General features: G+C 40.1%; 1 protein-coding gene across 1 annotated transcript in view; it reads left to right on the forward strand.

Annotated features, from left to right (window-relative positions):
- The first annotated feature begins 10,171 nt into the window (after nt 1-10,171).
- The window catches only part of LOC134855024 (uncharacterized), a 93,966-nt gene continuing 84,907 nt past the window's right edge, over nt 10,172-19,230 (forward strand). The window contains exons 1-2 of the mRNA XM_063871404.1: nt 10,172-10,387; nt 18,391-18,555. Of these exons, the coding sequence (XP_063727474.1) occupies nt 10,321-10,387; nt 18,391-18,555 (232 nt within the window). The 5' untranslated portion in view covers nt 10,172-10,320. The remainder of the gene's footprint in view (nt 10,388-18,390; nt 18,556-19,230) is intronic.

The following is a 19,230-nucleotide window of genomic DNA, read 5'->3' on the forward strand; positions in this document are numbered from 1 at the left end:
TCGTCTCCACCGTTTGTATCTGAATTTCGTTCATTCTGAATTTTTTTATTGGAGGAGCCGCTGTTTGGGAGACTGCAGAGTGTGATGGGCCCGGCCCGTCACGTGATCGCTTGGCTCTAATGAGAGGCTGTACAGGCTGAGGGGAATGGTAAACAAGACCACAATCCTCGGTCTGTAATTCTCTTTCAATTCGTTAAGGAGACAGATCAGTCGTGATTCCCACTTTGCCTCGGGTGTGGCGGGGTTTCTTGAGACATCGTTGGTCCTTATCATCACGGTCAACGCGTCCACTCTATCGTCATTCCGCAGCTCCATCATCTTGATTACTTGAGCCACTGAAGCCCCTCCAAAGCAGATCACAGTAGTTTGACCTCCTACTAAAATTTGGTTCAAATCCCTCACCAGGCTGTCCCCTATGATTAGGTGTTGGCGGCATGTCGGCACCGGTTGGTGGATTGCCGCTGGATTCCAGGTCATACCGTTCAGGCAGGCTCTGGGGTGTTCCGCTGCGACTTGCTCGAAGGTACTTCGGGTGTTGAGGTCTTTTCGAATGTCAACCACCCGCGACCTCACCTTGGCTTCACTCGGTACCGGTCCGGCCGGCTCTGTGGGATTCGTTGGTTTTTTCTTTCTGATGGTGACTGGCCCGCTCGCCGAGTAGGAACAATCCTACCCAAGCTTCGGTCTCTTGCTCGGTTTATTTCTTGTATCGCCGCTTTGGCCGCAGTTGCTCGAATTTCTCCTGGAACTGAGGTGCCAGCTAAATGTCCGAGGGGTCAGGTATCGTGTTTCTCGCATTTGAAGGCGAGTTCACTCGCTGCGGCGTCGTAACCTCACTGGGCCTATAAAGCTCCTGAGTCTTGGATTTGGCTGTCGTCTCGGTGTTCATCATTGCCAGAACCTCCGGCGATAACTTGCTGACTCTAGCATTATAGAGCTCCTTCAAGTGCTTTATCACCTCTTCTTTGAAAAGGATCTGCAGCTCTTCGTATTTCCGTTTCCATTTGTCACAGTCTTTCGCCTTTTCTTGAAGCTCGTTCAACCTGGTGCAAAACTGCTTCCAGTCTTTGTCTTTCTTCTTCAGAATTTCACTCGTCTCCGCCGTTTGTATCTGAATTTCGTTCATTCTGAATTTTTTTATTGGAGGAGCCGCGGTTTGGGAGACTGCAGAGTGTGATGGGCCCGGCCCGTCACGTGATCGCTTGGCTCCAATGAGAGGCTGTACAGGCTGAACAGGTAGGGGCGTTTCCCCTAACCGTTAGTCCCTCTGCTCGCCCAGTCCAGGTTCACGAGCTAGGTCGTGAATCGACATTTCCCCTCGTCGCCATCTCATGAGCCGGTTACGACCTCTCTCGGCGGTTCTGGACCTGCCAAAGGCCAACATCCGGACCACCTCCGTGGGGCGTTCACCACGAGCTTCCCTTCTCAACGCGTTGAGGAGTGCGACGGTGAACATCGCCAGCTCCGGTTCCTCTAATCCAAAGTTGCAATCGTTCAACCGCTGATACACCTCGTCCAGAGCCGGTCCCAGGCTTGCTGAGGTAAAATCCATCACATCGTTGGTATCACTCATTCTTCTTTGTGTGTGTCTGGTCGTGTTTCTCTGATTCAGCTCAAGTTCAATAAACAAAGTACGATCAATCAAGATCTAAAAAACAAGTCAAGACTTAGATTAATCGTTCCGAGCTGTTTCATCTCTAAGATAAAACATCAATCATCTCTCTGAAAAACAGTCTATTGAAACCTTTTTTGTTTTTAGTTTTTAAAACTAGCACCAAGGTGGATCGTTCACCTGCGATCTTGTCAGAATAATCATAATTGAGCGCTGTCACCTTTCGTACTTGGAGTTTTCCAGGCTTCCATGACATAAGCATCACATAAACATAACCTAACAATAACATAACATATAAATATCACACATCGACACTATCACATAAAGACCTAATACCTAATCATTAAACTGAATCTTAATCCTAGTGACTAATAGGTAAACCTAACAAAGACTACTTGACACCGAATGTGGCTCTAGCATATGCTCAGATAATAATTTTTATGTAAGTAGACCTCGATGTCAGTAACTGAAAAAATATTACATGTACGAGGGCATATAATTCTCTCGGATGCAGTTTTCCCCTATTAGGATCATAGACTGGTAAAGAGAGATAGGTCACTCCTCTCTCAACCAGGAAATCCCTGAGTCTTGTTAAGGCCAGCACCAATTTTTCGGGGTTTACGTGTTGTCTATCAGTGGCCTTCGTTACCAGGAAACACAAATGTCTCCCTGGTATCTGTGATGCAACAGGGGGCAGCGCTATCATCACTCCTACATCAGGCCTCCGTTTCCATAAAAACTCGATATTCTTGTATTCTCTTTTAAAGTCGGCCGCTAGTGCTGTCTTAAAAATTACATCCACGGTTATTGCTAAAGCGCATGTACGTTCCGTGAGTATGAAATAACTGTCCTTGTTTGAATAGTGATTTGGTAAATCAAAATATGACTCACAAATTTGTCCAAAAAGCGGATTTTTAGCTTTTTTGCCCTCCGTTTCCAGGTCTCCAGTTTCCCTTGCCAATTTTAGTTTTTTTTGATCATTAGTTTTTTGGTGTGGGCGAGTCCTACCCCCACTCCCCGGACAAAATTATCCATCGACGTCCCCGTCGATCGCTCAAAATCGAGCAGATCGAGATTGGACTCTGGAATGCGTAAAGGACCATCTGGAGCGACCCAGTTGGACTCAGTATTGTCGTGACTGATGTATTTGATGCTTTTTTGATCGACACCTTGAATCGTCAAGATTGTCTCTTTCGGGTCTGCTGGCAGATCATGGAGCCATTCGAGCACTCGCAGATATGTCAATTCTTGCTCATGCATCTGCTCCGTCTCCGGTTCGAGCTCCACTTCCGGTTCAGAGCAATCGTCGATCCAATCCTGTTCTGTGTCGTTGACCAGGTCGATCTCTTGTGGCACCACTACTTCGTCCAGGCCTACTAGCGAGTCCATCATGTCGCTCAAAGCTATCCTGTCTATGACAAAATCCTCGCCATACGGGTTGTATTTTCTTATTTTCCTCTTTTGCCCTGGCGTGTTTCCATGGTTAAGGGAAAGTCAGGCTGCACTCCCTTATCAACTTCAGTTTCTTCTTGACAGTCCAAGTCTTCTTCGGCATATGGAAGAGTTTCGTTGTCCACGTCCACTCGCTCGGTTAACTCCAGGTCCAGTGGCATATCGCAATTATCTACCACCTCATTCACGTCGTTTTTGTCGCGCGTGCCTCTTTCGTTCACCTCGCAGGCATGATCCACTATCAAATAGTCCTCATCATGCATGTCGGTTGGAATACACCAGTCCTCCGATGAAGCCTTGTGGGGCTTGATGTTCTCGTAATGAGCTGCCCGTCCGGTACTCAACCGATAAAAACGACCCATTGGCGCACTTCAGTTATTTGAAATGGACCGTACCATTTTTTCAGCACTTTTTTAGTTCGTTTTGGTGGAACTACTTCCTGGAACACCCAGACATAATCTCAGAATGAGTAGGCTTTCGCATCCGCAGTCTTCTTATCAAATCTTCTTTTTTGTCTAATTTGAGCCTGCTGCGTGTTCCTCCTGCATAAATCATTAAGTTCCTGCTGCCTCCTGATCACATCACGCGAGTACGTTTGTGGTGCCGTTTTCATTCCTCCGTACTCAGGGTAGAAGAACGTTAATGGAAATGCTTTCTCGTGACCGGTTAACAACATATGTGGGCTTATTCCCGTGGTAGAATGTTCTGTGCTGTTATAAGCGCCCATTACTTGCTGCAAGTACCTATCCCAGTCGTTCATGTTTCGTGAGCAGTAAATCCTCAACATGTAAACTAACGTGCGATTCTGCCTTTCAACTAGGCCATTCGATTGCGGGTGATAAGCGTTCGAGTGGGCCTGTGCCACTTGCGACCTCTTCATCAACTCCTTCGTGAGATCACCCACGAATGCTTTGGCATTGTCTGATTGGAACGTAATGGGGCAGCCGTGTCTTGCTATTCCTACATTTATCTTATGATTGCACGTTTCTTCCGCTGATGCTTTCATACAGGGAGCTGCCTCTGCGTATTTCGTGAAATGATCGATCATTGCTAGCACTTGATTGTAGCCCCTGGCTGTCATGCATACTTTCTGATGATCAATTTTCACCACCTCATTGAATCCTGATGACTCTATTGACTGCAGCGGAAACCTCAATTTCCTGGGGTCCTTCGCCTGTTGACATGTCAAGCATGCAGAGATCCATTTTTCACAGGCCTTTTTCGAACCAGGCCATTCGAAACGTTTCTGTATCCTATTATAAATTTTGTCCACGCCGTGATGGCCCATCTGATCATGTGAACGAAAGATCAATTCGGTTTGATACAACTGCGGCAGCACTAATGAATTAGATTTGTAAAAGACTTTACCCTCCTCCTTGCGTTTGGAGGCCACGATCCCTTCTTTATTCAAGTACAACAGATCTTTTCTCTTTAAATAAAACTGCTTTAGGATCTTGTAGCTGTTTTCTTCCAAATCACTTTTGTCAGGTGCTCCGTTTTCGATCCATCTCTTTCGGTTAGTCGTCAATTTATCATTTTGCTGAGCCCTTAAGAGGTCCGACAGTCGGTACCTGGCTTTCAGATACGTCTTTATCGCGTTTAGTTGTCCGCTAACTATCTCCGGTGCAGGGGCATCGTCCATCAACTTAACGCACCATACCTTTATCAAAAGTGTTGCCTCTTGCCCTGATGGTTCCAGGTTGGTACGGACGCCCGTAGCATGCGGAAGTAACCTAGTCTGACGTTTCGACACTGCTATTAACTCAAGCTCGTCTGTGGCATCATTAATTACTGAGCACTCCCTGTCGGAGGTATATCGGTCTCTATCTGGCTCTTGATGCTTTTCTCTATCCATCCCGCACTGCTTCCATTCTACTAGCAAAGAATGAATAGCGATTTACAAGACGTCGGAATTGGATGTAGTTTCTGACCCATTCTCCCAAGGCAGAGACAGCTGAGACTGCGAGTCATCACTTGAGCCGATGGATTTTGCATCATCGTCTTCTGATTTGCTCATGATGTTTCTCGACTCCCCGGACAAAATCTGTCCCTTGGTCGCTCTGAAGTCGACTCCCCGGACGGTGTTTTGTCCCCGGATGAGCAGTCCGAGCTCGGCTCGTACTCTTCCTTCGTGTATGTGAATTGAACTCTTCTCGTTACGCTGGATCTTAATTCAACGTTGACCTCTTAAGCAGTCTGAGTAGCGATCGATTGTTGATACTCCACATACGAAGTCCTCAGAAGTACATCTTTTGGAATCGAACTCACTAACTGATTCACTATCGATCGGCAATCCAGTTCAACGTCCCGACTCCGAAGTGCTACTGGTCTCTTGTCCGATTTTTCGGTGATTGTCAACCTCTGCTTGGTCTCCATCCATTCATGGTCATGCCGTTCAACCTCTCTGTCAAGCTGAGTTCAAATTTAAATAGTTATTTTACCTTTGATTTTTTGTGAGGTTCTGGGGGTTTAAAATTTGATGATTTGGCAATGTTTTGGACTAAATTATTCGTGCTTTGAAGAGTTTATTCAAAATCTTATAGTTTAACTCGAATTTTTGATGCGTGGCGAGTTATCGAGCACAACAATTTCGTTTAAACTGAATTGAGGCTAGCCAATCGGTCGTATCAGTTTCGTACGACTCAAAGTTTTATTCTTTGATACTGTCCAAAATTTATAGGTTTTCAATATTTTTTTCCTAAGAACTTATCGATATGATTTAAGGGACAGTCGGAACATTCAAGGCTTTGCCCTTATATTCGAACAGTTTTATTAGAATGTTGAATTCCAGTCAGACAGATTTGAGTTTTGTATGGAAAGAGTCGATCTCAGTCTAACTCTCGCAAACTTAGTATTTCACACATGGTCCGTTAGATTGAGGAATTTCAAATCAAATCTAGGGTACAACTTTATACTAGACAGTAGAATCAATACTATGCTAATCAGCAAGTCAAATTTATCCGGTCGAAAATGGATAGCGTTTTTAAGTTCAGGCAGTTTATTTATGAGGAAGCACATTTTTAATCTGACCCAAATTATCTTATAGATCAAATAAAATGATCTAGTTCAATTATTGCTAACATTTTGATAGTAAATTGTCAAGAAAACAACTGCTCATATCAGGACGAAGCCTTGAATGTTCCGATTGCCTTTTAAGATCTATGGAGCAGTAATTACATGAAAAAATTAATTGTAAGAAAATAAAATGAAAGTTTTTTTAATTCAATTTTTTTTCCTGAAAATCATCCCCCCACACGGTATATTAAGTACAAAGTGATAGATTTTGCTCCTAGTAACAATTCAATTACCGCAAATAAGCTTCCTTCAACCAATTTGGAATGATTCCTAAGACAGATTAAATCTCCGGTTACGCGTAGTTATTATATAGCGCATTGTCCCAAACTGACCAAAATGGCAATTTTCACACCCTCATAATTTTACAAAAATATCACCACAGGTGAAATATCTTTTTGAGGTTATGCTCAAAGTAACAATTCCTTTTGATTGAATTAAAAAATTTTTGTCAGAAATGGCTAATTAAAGAGTCGAAATTTGTCTGAAGAAAAAAAACCACCCGAGCACAAATAGTCCGTTACTTTCGTTATGAAAGTCGGAACAACACTCTATTTAAACAAAAACATAAATTGCAAGCAAAAAGGTTAAAAAAGGAATTTCCGGTCTGCTTAAAATTCGTTACATTGAATTTTTTTTCTCAGAGCAGTATAAATGAACATAAAGTTCATAGAAATTGATTTTGCCGGACTAAATTCAATTGTGTAAAATTTTTACTTCAAATTAGAATTTAACTACAATTTCATTTGTGATTTGAAAGGCTGAGTGGCAAATATTATTCTGCTGGTTTAAAGTTTGCTACAGCATTTAATTTAATGAAAAGGAAACATCCGTCTAATGAGCTTCTAATGCAAATGTTGTTTGATCAATTTCTTGAATGTACCTTCTTCTAAAAAACTTTCATAATTTTGTCTTGACTTTTGTCATTTAGTGAAAAAGTCAAATCTTATTAATTCAGATTAGCAGGTTAAGTTTTTGTCCGACAAAATTTGTAATATAGCTTGGTAACACATAACAGATCATTTTCCTCAAATTGGGCTGACATCAGGTGCGACTCAGGACACAACTAATTTTGCGAAGTTGAGATCCAGATTCAACTTAAACCTCCAATTAGTCTCCAATTATTTCATATAATAAGTTGATCAAAATCAGCTTTTACTGTGCGGACGCTTCTTCTCAAGATTCGGCCCTTTGGTATTATTTTATGGCATCCATTTTCTACCAACCAACCTTAAAGTTTTGCTGAAATTGCCTGCAACAAGTTACTAGTTTTGAAGGAAGACGCGCGTTAAAAATTTCCCAAAAACAGCAATTTTGACCTGTTTTTTCAAAAATTTGACTTGCGACCCAATTTTTTTGTCAAATTAGGGTTTTTATAGAGTTCCGGGAGTGCTCGGAAAATCAATTTGCTCGACCTAAAATTTCGGCGGACTGTTTTTTGTCTGAAAGCGCACGCAATTAGTTATGTTATGCTTACAGGCAGACATGCTAATCGCTACACCATAGCTTCTCCTATAAACCGGATCAAAACTGAAACATGTTGATTTGAAGGTATGTGGCTGCCATTCAATTGAATTTGAACCTCGTCGACAAATGAATGTGTTACGAGATAAGCTGTGTACAATTCAGAAACACAAAACTTTGCGGGTTTATTACTAAACCAGAAAAATCTCTAAATATGAAATAGCAAGTTCATTGACAAAAACAGTGGCAAATTCGAAAGCCATCTGGTCGTAATTTATTTTGTGTCCTGACATAATATGTGTATTAAAATCTGCAGCAAATTAAATTGATAAGTTTTTATTGTTCCGTCTTTCGATACGAAAGTAACGGAATATTTGTGCTCGGGGTGGGTTTTTTTTTCTTCAGACAAATTTCGACTTTTTAACTAGCCATTTTTGACAGAATTTTTTGATATCATTCGAAAGGTATTGTTGTCCTGAGCTTGAATTTGAAAAGATATTTCACCTGTAATCATTTTTCGTAAAGTAATGAGGGTTTAAAGATTGCCATTTTGGCCATTTTGACCAATTTGGGACAATTAACGCGCGATATATTTTGCGCTACTAACGCTTAAGCGGAGATTTAATCCGTCTTATAAATCGTTCCAAATTGGTTGAACGAAGCTTATTTGCCATAATTGATTTGTTACAAGGAACAAATCTATTTTTTTGTATTTTATATGGCGTGTGGGGGGATGATTTTCATGAAAAATTGCAAATTTTAGAAAAAAAAAATTTCATTTTATTTTATTTCATTGAATTTTTTAATGTTATTACTGCTGCTCCATAAACCTTAAAAGGCAGTCGGAACATTCAGGGCTTCGCCCTGATACGAGCAGTCTTGTCTTTGTTTTGGAATCGCACGTGTTTTTCAACGATTCGACTCTAGATCTTTTACCAGCAAAGCTATCAAAGATAATGAGACTTTTCCTTGAGTTTGACAAAGTGATTTATTTTGCTCATAGCAAAGTTTTAAATGGACCAAATAGCTTGTCAGATTGTTATTTGGACCAAATGGACCACATAGCTTGTTATTTTTTTTCAGAATTGACAATCTACACAACTCTGGCGCAATGTTGGCAACCTTAAGTATTTCAGTACTTTTTACATCTTGCTAGACAATGGAAGAAGATATTTAGCCAAATCTTTCATCGGTGGCGACAGCTGAAAAGTATCTTGCTACAGAAGAGAGACATCGGAAATGGCACGAGTGAAAGAAAATCATGCTTTTGATGTATTTATTGATAAACTACGTACTAGAAATGTCAATAGAAAAAGTTATCATTCAAATAACTTTTAGAAAAAACTATCGCTAATTGTTCCGTCTTCCATGTATGTTTTTCCTTGTGCTGGTTTTATTATTCAGCAATTTTTCGATTTCTTTATTAAGCAATTTTGATCAAAATTTTTAAACCAGTTAATAGATATTGTTGCCTGGAGCCCAAATGTAATCATTTTCAACTTTGATTGTGTTTCGTTAAGATATGGGGTTTAAAAATTGTTAACTTGGCCAATTTGTGATACCCGCACTGAATTTTTATAGATAATTATCTGTTATTTTGGGTTTATACAGTCTGTCTCTCAATTATTTGAAAACAATTGATTATAACTGACTAGAAATAGATTATATTGTTAATGTTTTCGGAATCAAAAAAATCCATTTTTTCATCGATTATAATAAAATTCTTTCAACTTGTTTTCAAACATTTTTTTGATGGAAATATGATACTTTTTTATCTATTATAACAGATTAAAACCGGTTTTTTAAATCTTTTTGTGTGCGATTTTCATTTGTTCATAATGATTATGAACTCAAGTTAATTATTTTGTTTTCTCGATAAAAAACATTTTTATCTATCTTTTTTCATGGACTTTACATAGAAAAAGTAATCGGCTATATTGAAAGTAAAAATAATAATAATTGTTTGCAATGAATTTTTTTAGACTTTTTTTGAAAAGAATCGATTAACGGAATGAATATCCATTGCGTTTTTCTAAATTTGTTACGATAATCGATCATCTACACAACCTTTTAGTCAACAAAAATCTAATATAATCGATTTTTTTCCGTGAAACTTTGGTGCGGGTTGATCAAAATTTCTTAAACCAAATGAATGATATTGTTGTCTGGAGCCCAATATCTTGGTGCGAGCCCTAATGCGAACAAAGAGCCTCAAATCACGAAGCTTATCAGAGCAGAAAAATTATTCCACACCATTGATCTTCATTTTCTAATCTTTTTTTGAAAGTTAATGATTTTATATTGTTCAGTAAAAATGGGTAATCACGATACAATAATCGGTATAAGATGAAAAAGAAAAGTGTTTGTGCAGTCTCGTTGTGCTATGCTATGGCAATAATTCAAAACTGAATACACTGTGTAGCAAAGAATTTTTTCAATAGATTGATTGGTGACTAGTTTGAGTGGTTTTTGCGATAGAATGTATTTTTAAAAATGGGTAACAATAAATTTGAAGCTGCTTTAGTAAAAATAAACGAGACTTCTTTTCATTTCGTTTTAGTGATTATCAAATTCATCAAGACAGTGATTTGATACTTCATACCTGAAACGATTGAGTTATTTTTCGTGTTCGAACTAAGTTTGCTAATGTAAAGATTTTACTTTGAATGACCAGCAAAAATTTTAACTAGCAACTTGAATAATCTAGCCAGAAAATAGCCATGTTGTCAATGGCGCTGAAGTTGACTGTGTTTATCCTCATTTATGCCAAGTTTACAAACTCACTGGGTAAGCTGGTTTCACTTTCAACTTTTTAACAGCATTTCTCATCCTGAATTCTATTGGAGGAAATGTAGCGCGCAGAAACTTTCTTTTGAGTAGTTTTTTAATGGAAGATTAATTGTCTTATATGTACCGTTTATGTCCTTGAGTATGAAGAAAAACAACTAATCGAAAAAACAATACAGGAAAAATTTGAAGGCTATCGTGAAACTAAAGTTTTGCTTTTCCGTTTTTGGGATGGCATAGGCTTATATTTTGGAATGTTTTTTTTCTTTCTGAAAAGTAATTTTACAATTGAGGGTCTATATAAATTTTCGACGTCACACGCAACTATTATTCAGAAATCACGAGGTGAAACTTTAATCTTAAAAAATTGATACGTATTCACTAGTACCAAAATGGAAAAGTAAAATCGCCTGTACCAATTTAAAAGCTCAGCCTTTTTTGTGACAAAAATGTTGAACTGGTCAAAGAATTACTTATCCAATTTCCTCAGGTTAGGTCGCCGGTCGGGTCGACCTGTCAGAGTTCACTATTTTGATGCTTAACTGAGTTGAAAAATTATATTTCTCCATGGGGTGGTTTTTATTGTTTCAAAGGCTTTGAAAAAATGCAACCGTTTTACTGAATTAAAAATAAGGAGTATTAGATGAGAGCAAGTGCAGGTAGATTGGACTTGAATATGATGCTCATTTTTGTAGACATTTGACTCAAAACTCAAATATTGACACCAACTTTCCGATGAATTAGGATAAGTGAGTTGGAATCTTTCCATTAGTTCATCGTTTTATCATTTTTCTAAAAATTGGTGGTCAAAGTGTAAAAAGTCAGCATTCGTGCTAAGTCAGCGTTCGAGAGTTATTGTTTGAATAAGGATAGCTTAACTGATTTTATTTATGTAAACTTACCTTATCGGATTACAACTTTTTCACATGGAGCAGCCAGCAGGAAACGGCGTCGCGAGGAGCGGAAACCCCGTTGAGGATAACGGCATTTTAGCCAAGCAAATGTGCGGAACCTCCGATGATATCGGTGAACATTATATCTATATCGGTTCACCGTGGACGTAATTGCAGAAAACAGCTTTAATCCGACATCATATTCCTTCGCGAAAAGACTGATGGCGACACAGATCACGGCGCTAGCGCAGGACGTGTTGGGGAAAATCGTGAGGAGACGGTGCAAACGATCATTTTGAATCTATACAACTGTTTGGGCGAACATAGTTAGGACGAACTACACAATCGAAAAACCCATTTGAACTTGACAACCATCACAGACCCTAGGGTTTTTGATGAGTTTGAGGATATTTTCAAAAAGGAACAAAACGAAACGTACCAACTGTTGTCGCAGAAACAGCGGAAGGGAGAAAACTTGTAGCGGTTTTACTCAATTTTGAAGGGACTGGCGGCGCGATGTAACTTGGGAACATTGGAGAGGAGGATCCTCAGCGACGTGTTTGTTGTGATCATGACCAACAAGGAAGCACAAACGGAATTTGCAATTCGACAAAACGCCAGATGAAGTATACCAAATCGCGTCATCGAACAAAAGAGGAGATAATTACGTAAGAAAATACAAGGAGCAGAATGGCAACGGCGACGGCGGGGGCGCTAAAAATCGAGTCGGAGCCGATAAGTGCTATCCGTGAAGTATACAGACGCCTATTCCAAAAGGCAGCCGAGTACCATACTGAGGGAGTATAATGGGTAGCACAGACAGGCGATTTTTTAAAAATGACGAAATCGGATTCACAACTGATCACATCGCAAAAGCCCGGCAAGAAATGCAACGTGCAACTTTTGCAAGAAGACGAGTCACTACAAAAGAACGTGCCTCAAAAGGATCTAATCGAGTTCGAGTTGGACTTATACAGGGCGAGGACGGAATCAGCGAACAATTTGTGGAGCAAGACTCATGGCAAAAACGAGAACTCAGTTGGATGAGTCAACGACCACAAATGACAATCTCGCGGATGGGACTTGGACAGTTCCAATTAGGCCCCAAAATTTGGCCACCGATGTTGTTTGGTTCAAGTTTTCTAATTGCCGTGGAACGAAAATAACCTATAAATGAATAAGAAAAGCTAGCAGTAGTGTGGGACGCAAAGTACTTCAGAAATTACATATTTGGAAGGTAACTCACGGTGGAAAGTGATCACAAAGTGCCCGTATTTTTGTTAAAAGGTTATAATAATAAAAAACAAACAAGTTTTAACTGGTTAACACGAGGAAGAGACAGGATTTTTCCATTCAAATTCGGGGGCAAAAATTGAAGTTACCGAATACCTTTCAAGACCACCAATCCAAATCCTACGAATGAATCCTACGGCATTTTAGCCAAGCAAATGTGTGGAACCTCCGATGATATCGGTGAACATTATATCTATATCGGTTCACCGTGGACGTAATTGCAGAAAACAGCTTTAATCCGACATCATATTCCTTCGCGAAAAGACTGATGGCGACACAGATCACGGCGCTAGCGCAGGACGTTTTGGGGAAACTCGTGAGGAGACGGTGCAAACGATCATTTTGAATCTATACAACTGTTTGGGCGAACATAGTTAGGACGAACTACACAATCGAAAAACCCATTTGAACTTGACAACCATCACAGACCCTAGGGTTTTTGATGAGTTTGAGGATATTTTTAAAAAGGAACAAAACGAGACGTTCGAAACGTACCAACTGTTGTCGCAGAAACAGCGGAAGGGAGAAAACTTGTAGCGGTTTTACTCAATTTTGAAGGGACTGGCGGCGCGATGTAACTTGGGAACATTGGAGAGGAGGATCCTCAGCGACGTGTTTCTTGTGATCATGACCAACAAGGAAGCACAAACGGAATTTGCAATTCGACAAAACGCCAGATGAAGTATAACAAATCGCGTCATCGAACAAAAGAGGAGATAATTACGTAAGAAAATACAAGGAGCAGAATGGCAACGGCGACGGCGGGGGCGCTAAAAATCGAGTCGGAGCCGATAAGTGCTATCCGTGAAGTATACAGACGCCTATTCCAAAAGGCAGCCGAGTACCATACTGAGGGAGTATAATGGGTAGCACAGACAGGCGATTTTTCAAAAATGACAAAATCGGATTCACAACTGATCACATCGCAAGTGCCCGGCAAGAAATGCAACGTGCAACTTTTGCAAGAAGACGAGTCACTACAAAAGAACGTGCCGCAAAAGGATCTAATCGAGTTCGAGTTGGACTTATACAGGGCGAGGACGGAATCAGCGAACAAGTTGTGGAGCAAGACTCATGGCAAAAACGAGAACTCAGTTGGATGAGTCAACGACCACAAATGACAATCTCGCGGATGGGACTTGGACAGTTCCAATTAGGCCCCGAAATTTGGCCACCGATGTTGTTTGGTTCAAGTTTTCTAATTGCCGTGGAACGAAAATAACCTATAAATGAATAAGAAAAGCTAGCAGTAGTGTGGGACGCAAAGTACTTCAGAAATTACATATTTGGAAGGCAACTCACGGTGGAAAGTGATCACAAAGTGCCCGTATTTTTGTTTAAAGGATATAATAATAAAAAACAAACAAGTTTTAACTGGTTAACACGAGGAAGAGACAGGATTTTTCCATTCAAATTCGGGGGCAAAAATTGGGGTTACCGAATACCTTTCAAGACCACCAATCAAAATCCTACGAATGAAACTCCGACAGTTCCAGCGAATACGTGGTCGTGTCATTTCAGAAATAGAAGAGGAACGCGAGCTGAAGGTAACAGTGGAGAGACTACCGCTGAAGGTCAACGGGAAACTAACCTAAACGTGGATAGGGAGTGGGTCCCCTACGTCAATTTTCACCATCGGGTGGCTAAAATGAACGTTAGGAGCAGCTCCAGTAAACTCTTACCTTTGGGGCCGAATGTCGACTAATTCCGGGTTTTTGGAAACAGTCAGCTGAAGCTGATGGGGATTATGAGAGTGATGCTCCAGTCAAACGGATGGGCGACCGAAGGAGATATGCAAATTTTCAACAATTTTTTTAATTAATGCAAATTTTCAGTCTTTTCACGGGTCCTGTTGTCACATTATGGAGTGCAGCCTGCTCAGGCGACAGCAGAAGGGGTGATGAAAACTTAGGGGCCCTCGGAATACACCGAGAAGACGCTGGAAGTCTGGCAGACCAATTTCAGTATTGATTTTAATAATGTGTTCAAAAGGGTAGGGCGGATTCGGAACCAAATTCCGAAGTGTAGGCAAAGTTCTTCTAATCATTTAAAGGCGCTTCTAAGAAAGAAAGGCGTGTTCCAACTATGCTCAAGAAGAAAAACGATAAGAAAATCCAAAGGTTTGTTTAACAAGGACTTTTAGAAAAGCTTGAGGAATGTACGGATAAATATTTTGTGTCAGCTATTGTAATCACGGTCAAAAAGGCTTTTTAGGCCTAAAAACGATGTCTATGGATTTTCAAACGTTGAAAGATTCCAACCTAAACGAATCACGTACGGCCAAGCGTTCATCGATTGTATTTTATTCCTTTCGGAGGGTACCAAAATCGAACACATCATAATATTGAAAAGATACAAAAAAAGTCAAAATAGAAAAAAATAGCAAAATAACTGTCGAAATGTGAAATTACAAAATCATAATGCAAATGGCCAGGCCGCAAGATCACGAAATTAGAAATCAATGGGTTGATTCGAAAAACAGAATCGCTAAACAATATGTAGCCACTAAAGGTTCTCTCGCAATTAAAGTCATTTATGGGTTCAATCCATAGCTTACATATGTACTTCCTGTCACTGGCAGAAAATTCAGCGCCCTTACGGGAGCTACTAATAAACTGTTTTGTCTGGTCACCGGAACGCCAACTGACATTCTAGGCTCTAAAAACACATTTAGCCAACATTATTCAACTGAAACATTTCGATTTCCACAAAGACATACGAATTATATGTGATGCAAGCTCAATTGGGTTGGGGCTGTTTTAAAGCCATTAGGCCCCAAATGCTGGCAACTGATATCGTTTTCCTCAAAATTTCTGAACGCGGCGGAACGAAAAAACTCTAAAAATGAATTAGTATTGCTAGTGGTTGTGTTGGAGCAGAGTGCTTCAGAAATTACATAGTTGGAAGAAAATTCAAGGTGGTAAGTGCTCCTACCCTTGTTAAATGGAAAGCGCTCGTAACTTAAAAAAAAGAAAGCGCTCGTATCCTTGTTAAATGAAAACATAAGAAAAAGTAAATAATATTTAGCTTGTTAACCGCGGATAGAACCGCTCATATTAACCCTTCATTCCATTCGATTTCTTACTGATTCTTCTTTGGGGACAAAAATTGGGATAGCGTATGACCTTTCAAGACATCCGGTGGGAGAAGCGCAAGGGATTAGTCAATATTATGTTAAATGCCGTGGCAAAAGTGACCTCAAAAAATAAGTTGCTTGCTTAGATTATCGACGCATCAAGAATAATGGCCATCAATTGAAACAGAGCAAATAAATTTACATGATTCAAATACAGGCTTCAATTGCCACCGAACGAAAGCGTAGAAGCATGCAAAAAATTTTGCGTTCAAAAAATGTAAACTTCTTTCGCGTTGCCCAGAATTTTTCACAAGTAGCAGCAGCAGTTTGAAAATAGAAGTGATCAACGAAATTTTAGAGGCCAGTACCACGGAACAGTAGAGGCATAGACCAACACAGTTTTTGTTTTAATTTCATCAAACTTCATATGGGAGGTTTATCCCGTCTTCATGAGCGTAACTCCGCGTGATTGCAAGGTGGTGATGATATCAGAATGCCTACCGGAGCTCTCGGCTTGAAACTTGTTGAGGCCAACTACAAAGCAGACCCTCAGCTCGAGGCCATAAAAGATATGCTCGTAGCAAAGAATCCAGTTTTCGCCAAAAGTCAGGCCGTGTGCGCCTACTTTGGACAGTCCGTCCAAAATTTCCACATAAAAGAGGGATGCTTTGATAAATGAGCAATCAACCATTCCAAATCCTCTAATTGCGACAATCATAAACCGGATCCCCAGGATCCACCATAGGAAAGCCAATATGTTAGCGAGGCACGGGACTTAACTTCCCTTATATTCCTTGGAACGTGGCTTCAGCAGCGGAAGGACGACACAAAATTGCTGCAGATGAAGAAAATTTGAACCCGCTTTGCGCCAGGGTTGATTTGGGTACAATATACGATCTCCGGAGCCCAATGAATGCATTCAACTCAATTTCTGGGTAACCAAAATATATCTGATGAATCAAATAAATACGTCCTCGTCGCGATAGATCAGTACATCCCAAAGCATGCAAACCATGGGTTTGCATAGAAAATTTGATGGACCAAGATTCCAGTTTCACATCGAAAGCAACTAAAAGTTTTGCAGAAGGCATTGGATTATTATGATCACAAGAATCTTTATTAAGAAAAATGGTTGAACGCGCTCTCGCAGTGCTACGCCTTGCACCGAACGCCACTCTTAAAGTTCCCCCAATTGAGACACACCACGGCCGCGAAACTAACACAGTACTTCAAAATCTGACTGATCAGCCCAGTGCGGGTAATGGAGAACTCGGTCATTCGAGATGGGCTGCCGTGTGAGGCAGCTAGCGATGGAAAGCGTAGACCAAAAGACGAGACAGCGCAAGATCCAAACTGTTAATTCAGCGCATTAGAGAGAGAAGCAATAAGAATAGATTAGTAAATCAAAAAATTGCACGTGAGTCTAAACACACCGTTGCATTAGCAAAAGTGGAGTAGCCGAAAATCGAATTTTGATATTCAAGAAGGGGTACACGCTTACATTGCCTATCCCGCCTAAGATGGCGGATTTGCGACGGAAAGCTTAGGTAGAACTGAAAAAGAACCCGAAGGCCGAAAAAGCGACGACAAGGAGCAATAAACGACACCCAAAATCATGGGATGATAAGGATTTTGACTCAGGGTTTGAATTCGAACCGGCACTACTGCTCTGTGGCGCCGAAGCACGCGAAAAAGCTAAGTCGAGTGGACAGGGGACAAGCGGAGCAAAATGCGTCACCGATGGGAGATAAGAACGAAAAACCAGGGGAGACAAGCGGAAGTGCGACGGGAAAGAAGGAATACAGTAGCACATTACCTGTTGCACAGTTGGAAACGATCAATGACAAACACAAAAATCCGCAGGCGAGCGAGGGAGTACGGCCGAGAAAAGGGGGTGAGAAGAAAAAGGCAGGCAAACTGTGAAAACAGCGGCTAGTAACCTATTCTAGCCAGGATTCAAATCGCCAGGACGAGACGACCTCGGAAAAGAGCACAATAAAGCTAATGGCCGTATCAAAAATCGGGGCGTTGATGATTATTACCATCGGCAAGAAAGAAAAGAAAAAGGGAAGCTCAGGAATGGCGGAGAGGGAAAAAAGAGAGTATGTAGAAAACTCAGTCGAAGGTAAAAAAGTATGGTTTGAAACTTAGAAATGAAAAAACATTTGGGCACAGGGAGGAGGGCAGAGCTGCAGGGTCTAAGACTCAATTTATTTTAGTTCTGAGTTTTTACTGGGGACGAAGCGCCCCCATGCCGTTGCTGTGTCATGACTGGTACCTGCCAGCAGCTACGTCTTTGTCCGGTGGTGCCAAAACAGTGGCTAAGAGTCAATGTTCGGATTGCTTAACTGACCTTGTCTATACTGAATTTACATTTTCGTCTATACTGAATTTACATTTTCGTCTATACTGAATTTACATTTACATTACAAACTTTCTACAAGCAACAATTTTTTTTGCAATGAATTTTTCCGAAAAACCCAGGCTTTTGGCTTTTGTTTTGAATAAGATTGAAATCTATTACAAAACATTACAAAAATTTTGCTTCCATTATATTCCTATATTAACTATTATAAACAATTGTAATCGATTCTAGTGGATTGAAAAGTTTCTATTTTGTTTGATTTATGGCGATTACAATGCAAACTTTTTGAAGGCAGACCATGACAATCTATTATTTATTATTATTATCCATGGAACCTAACTGCGTAAGCTTTGACTTCTTTTGTTGATTGTTTAAGATGTTGGCGGACTTTTGGCAAGTGCTGGAACAACTGGTCTCTTGGCAGGCGGATTTGACACCGACATGTTTGACGGGGATACATCCACGTGTGCGACAGGGAATCCTATAGTATTTGAACTGAATCAGCCGATTATTCTCTCAGCTGTCGCCGGAGTTTTTATTGGTAAGATTAGTATGTCTAAATGTCTTCTCAATACACCCCCTTTCAAAGGCAATAAACCCCATTAGTAAGGTTTTGGTATTTGGGACTGAGGCAAGGGGTGGCCAGTCAATAAGCAGAATGGTCTAAGAGCAGAATGAGTCCAAGAGCAGAAAAATAGAAAAATATCAACTTCTATAAGCTAATCGGTAAATTAATTATCAGAAACGTAAATAATAGCAAAGTAACGAACATTGCATGCATAATTTGAGCAATTTAATCAAGAATTTTTCAAAAAATTTAATCTTAAAAATTAATGACATTAATCATTTCATGAATAATTTATTCGTTTTCTTGGTATTTTTTTGACGATTCTAATAATCGTTTTATCAATTAGCCCGTATAAAACAGTATAAGTATTCTGTTTTTCTGCTCTTGGACCCATTCTGCACTTGGACCATTCTGCTTATTGCTCCGCCTCCGAGGCAAGGTTATATGCAAGATTATGTTTGGATCTTTTCTGTTATACGGCCCAAAATATTAAACTATTAATCAAGCTTATATTTTGATTGAAATTATATATTTATTTTCACTGACATAATTTTCAACCAATCTCATTCGAGCATTATGACCAAAGACCCTTATATTTAATTGAAGGTTATAATAAAGATTATACTACCGTAATTTTAAAGTGAGAAA

This window comes from Symsagittifera roscoffensis, chromosome 10, assembly GCF_963678635.1.
Source record: "Symsagittifera roscoffensis chromosome 10, txSymRosc1.1, whole genome shotgun sequence".
Taxonomy (NCBI): domain Eukaryota; kingdom Metazoa; phylum Xenacoelomorpha; order Acoela; family Convolutidae; genus Symsagittifera; species Symsagittifera roscoffensis.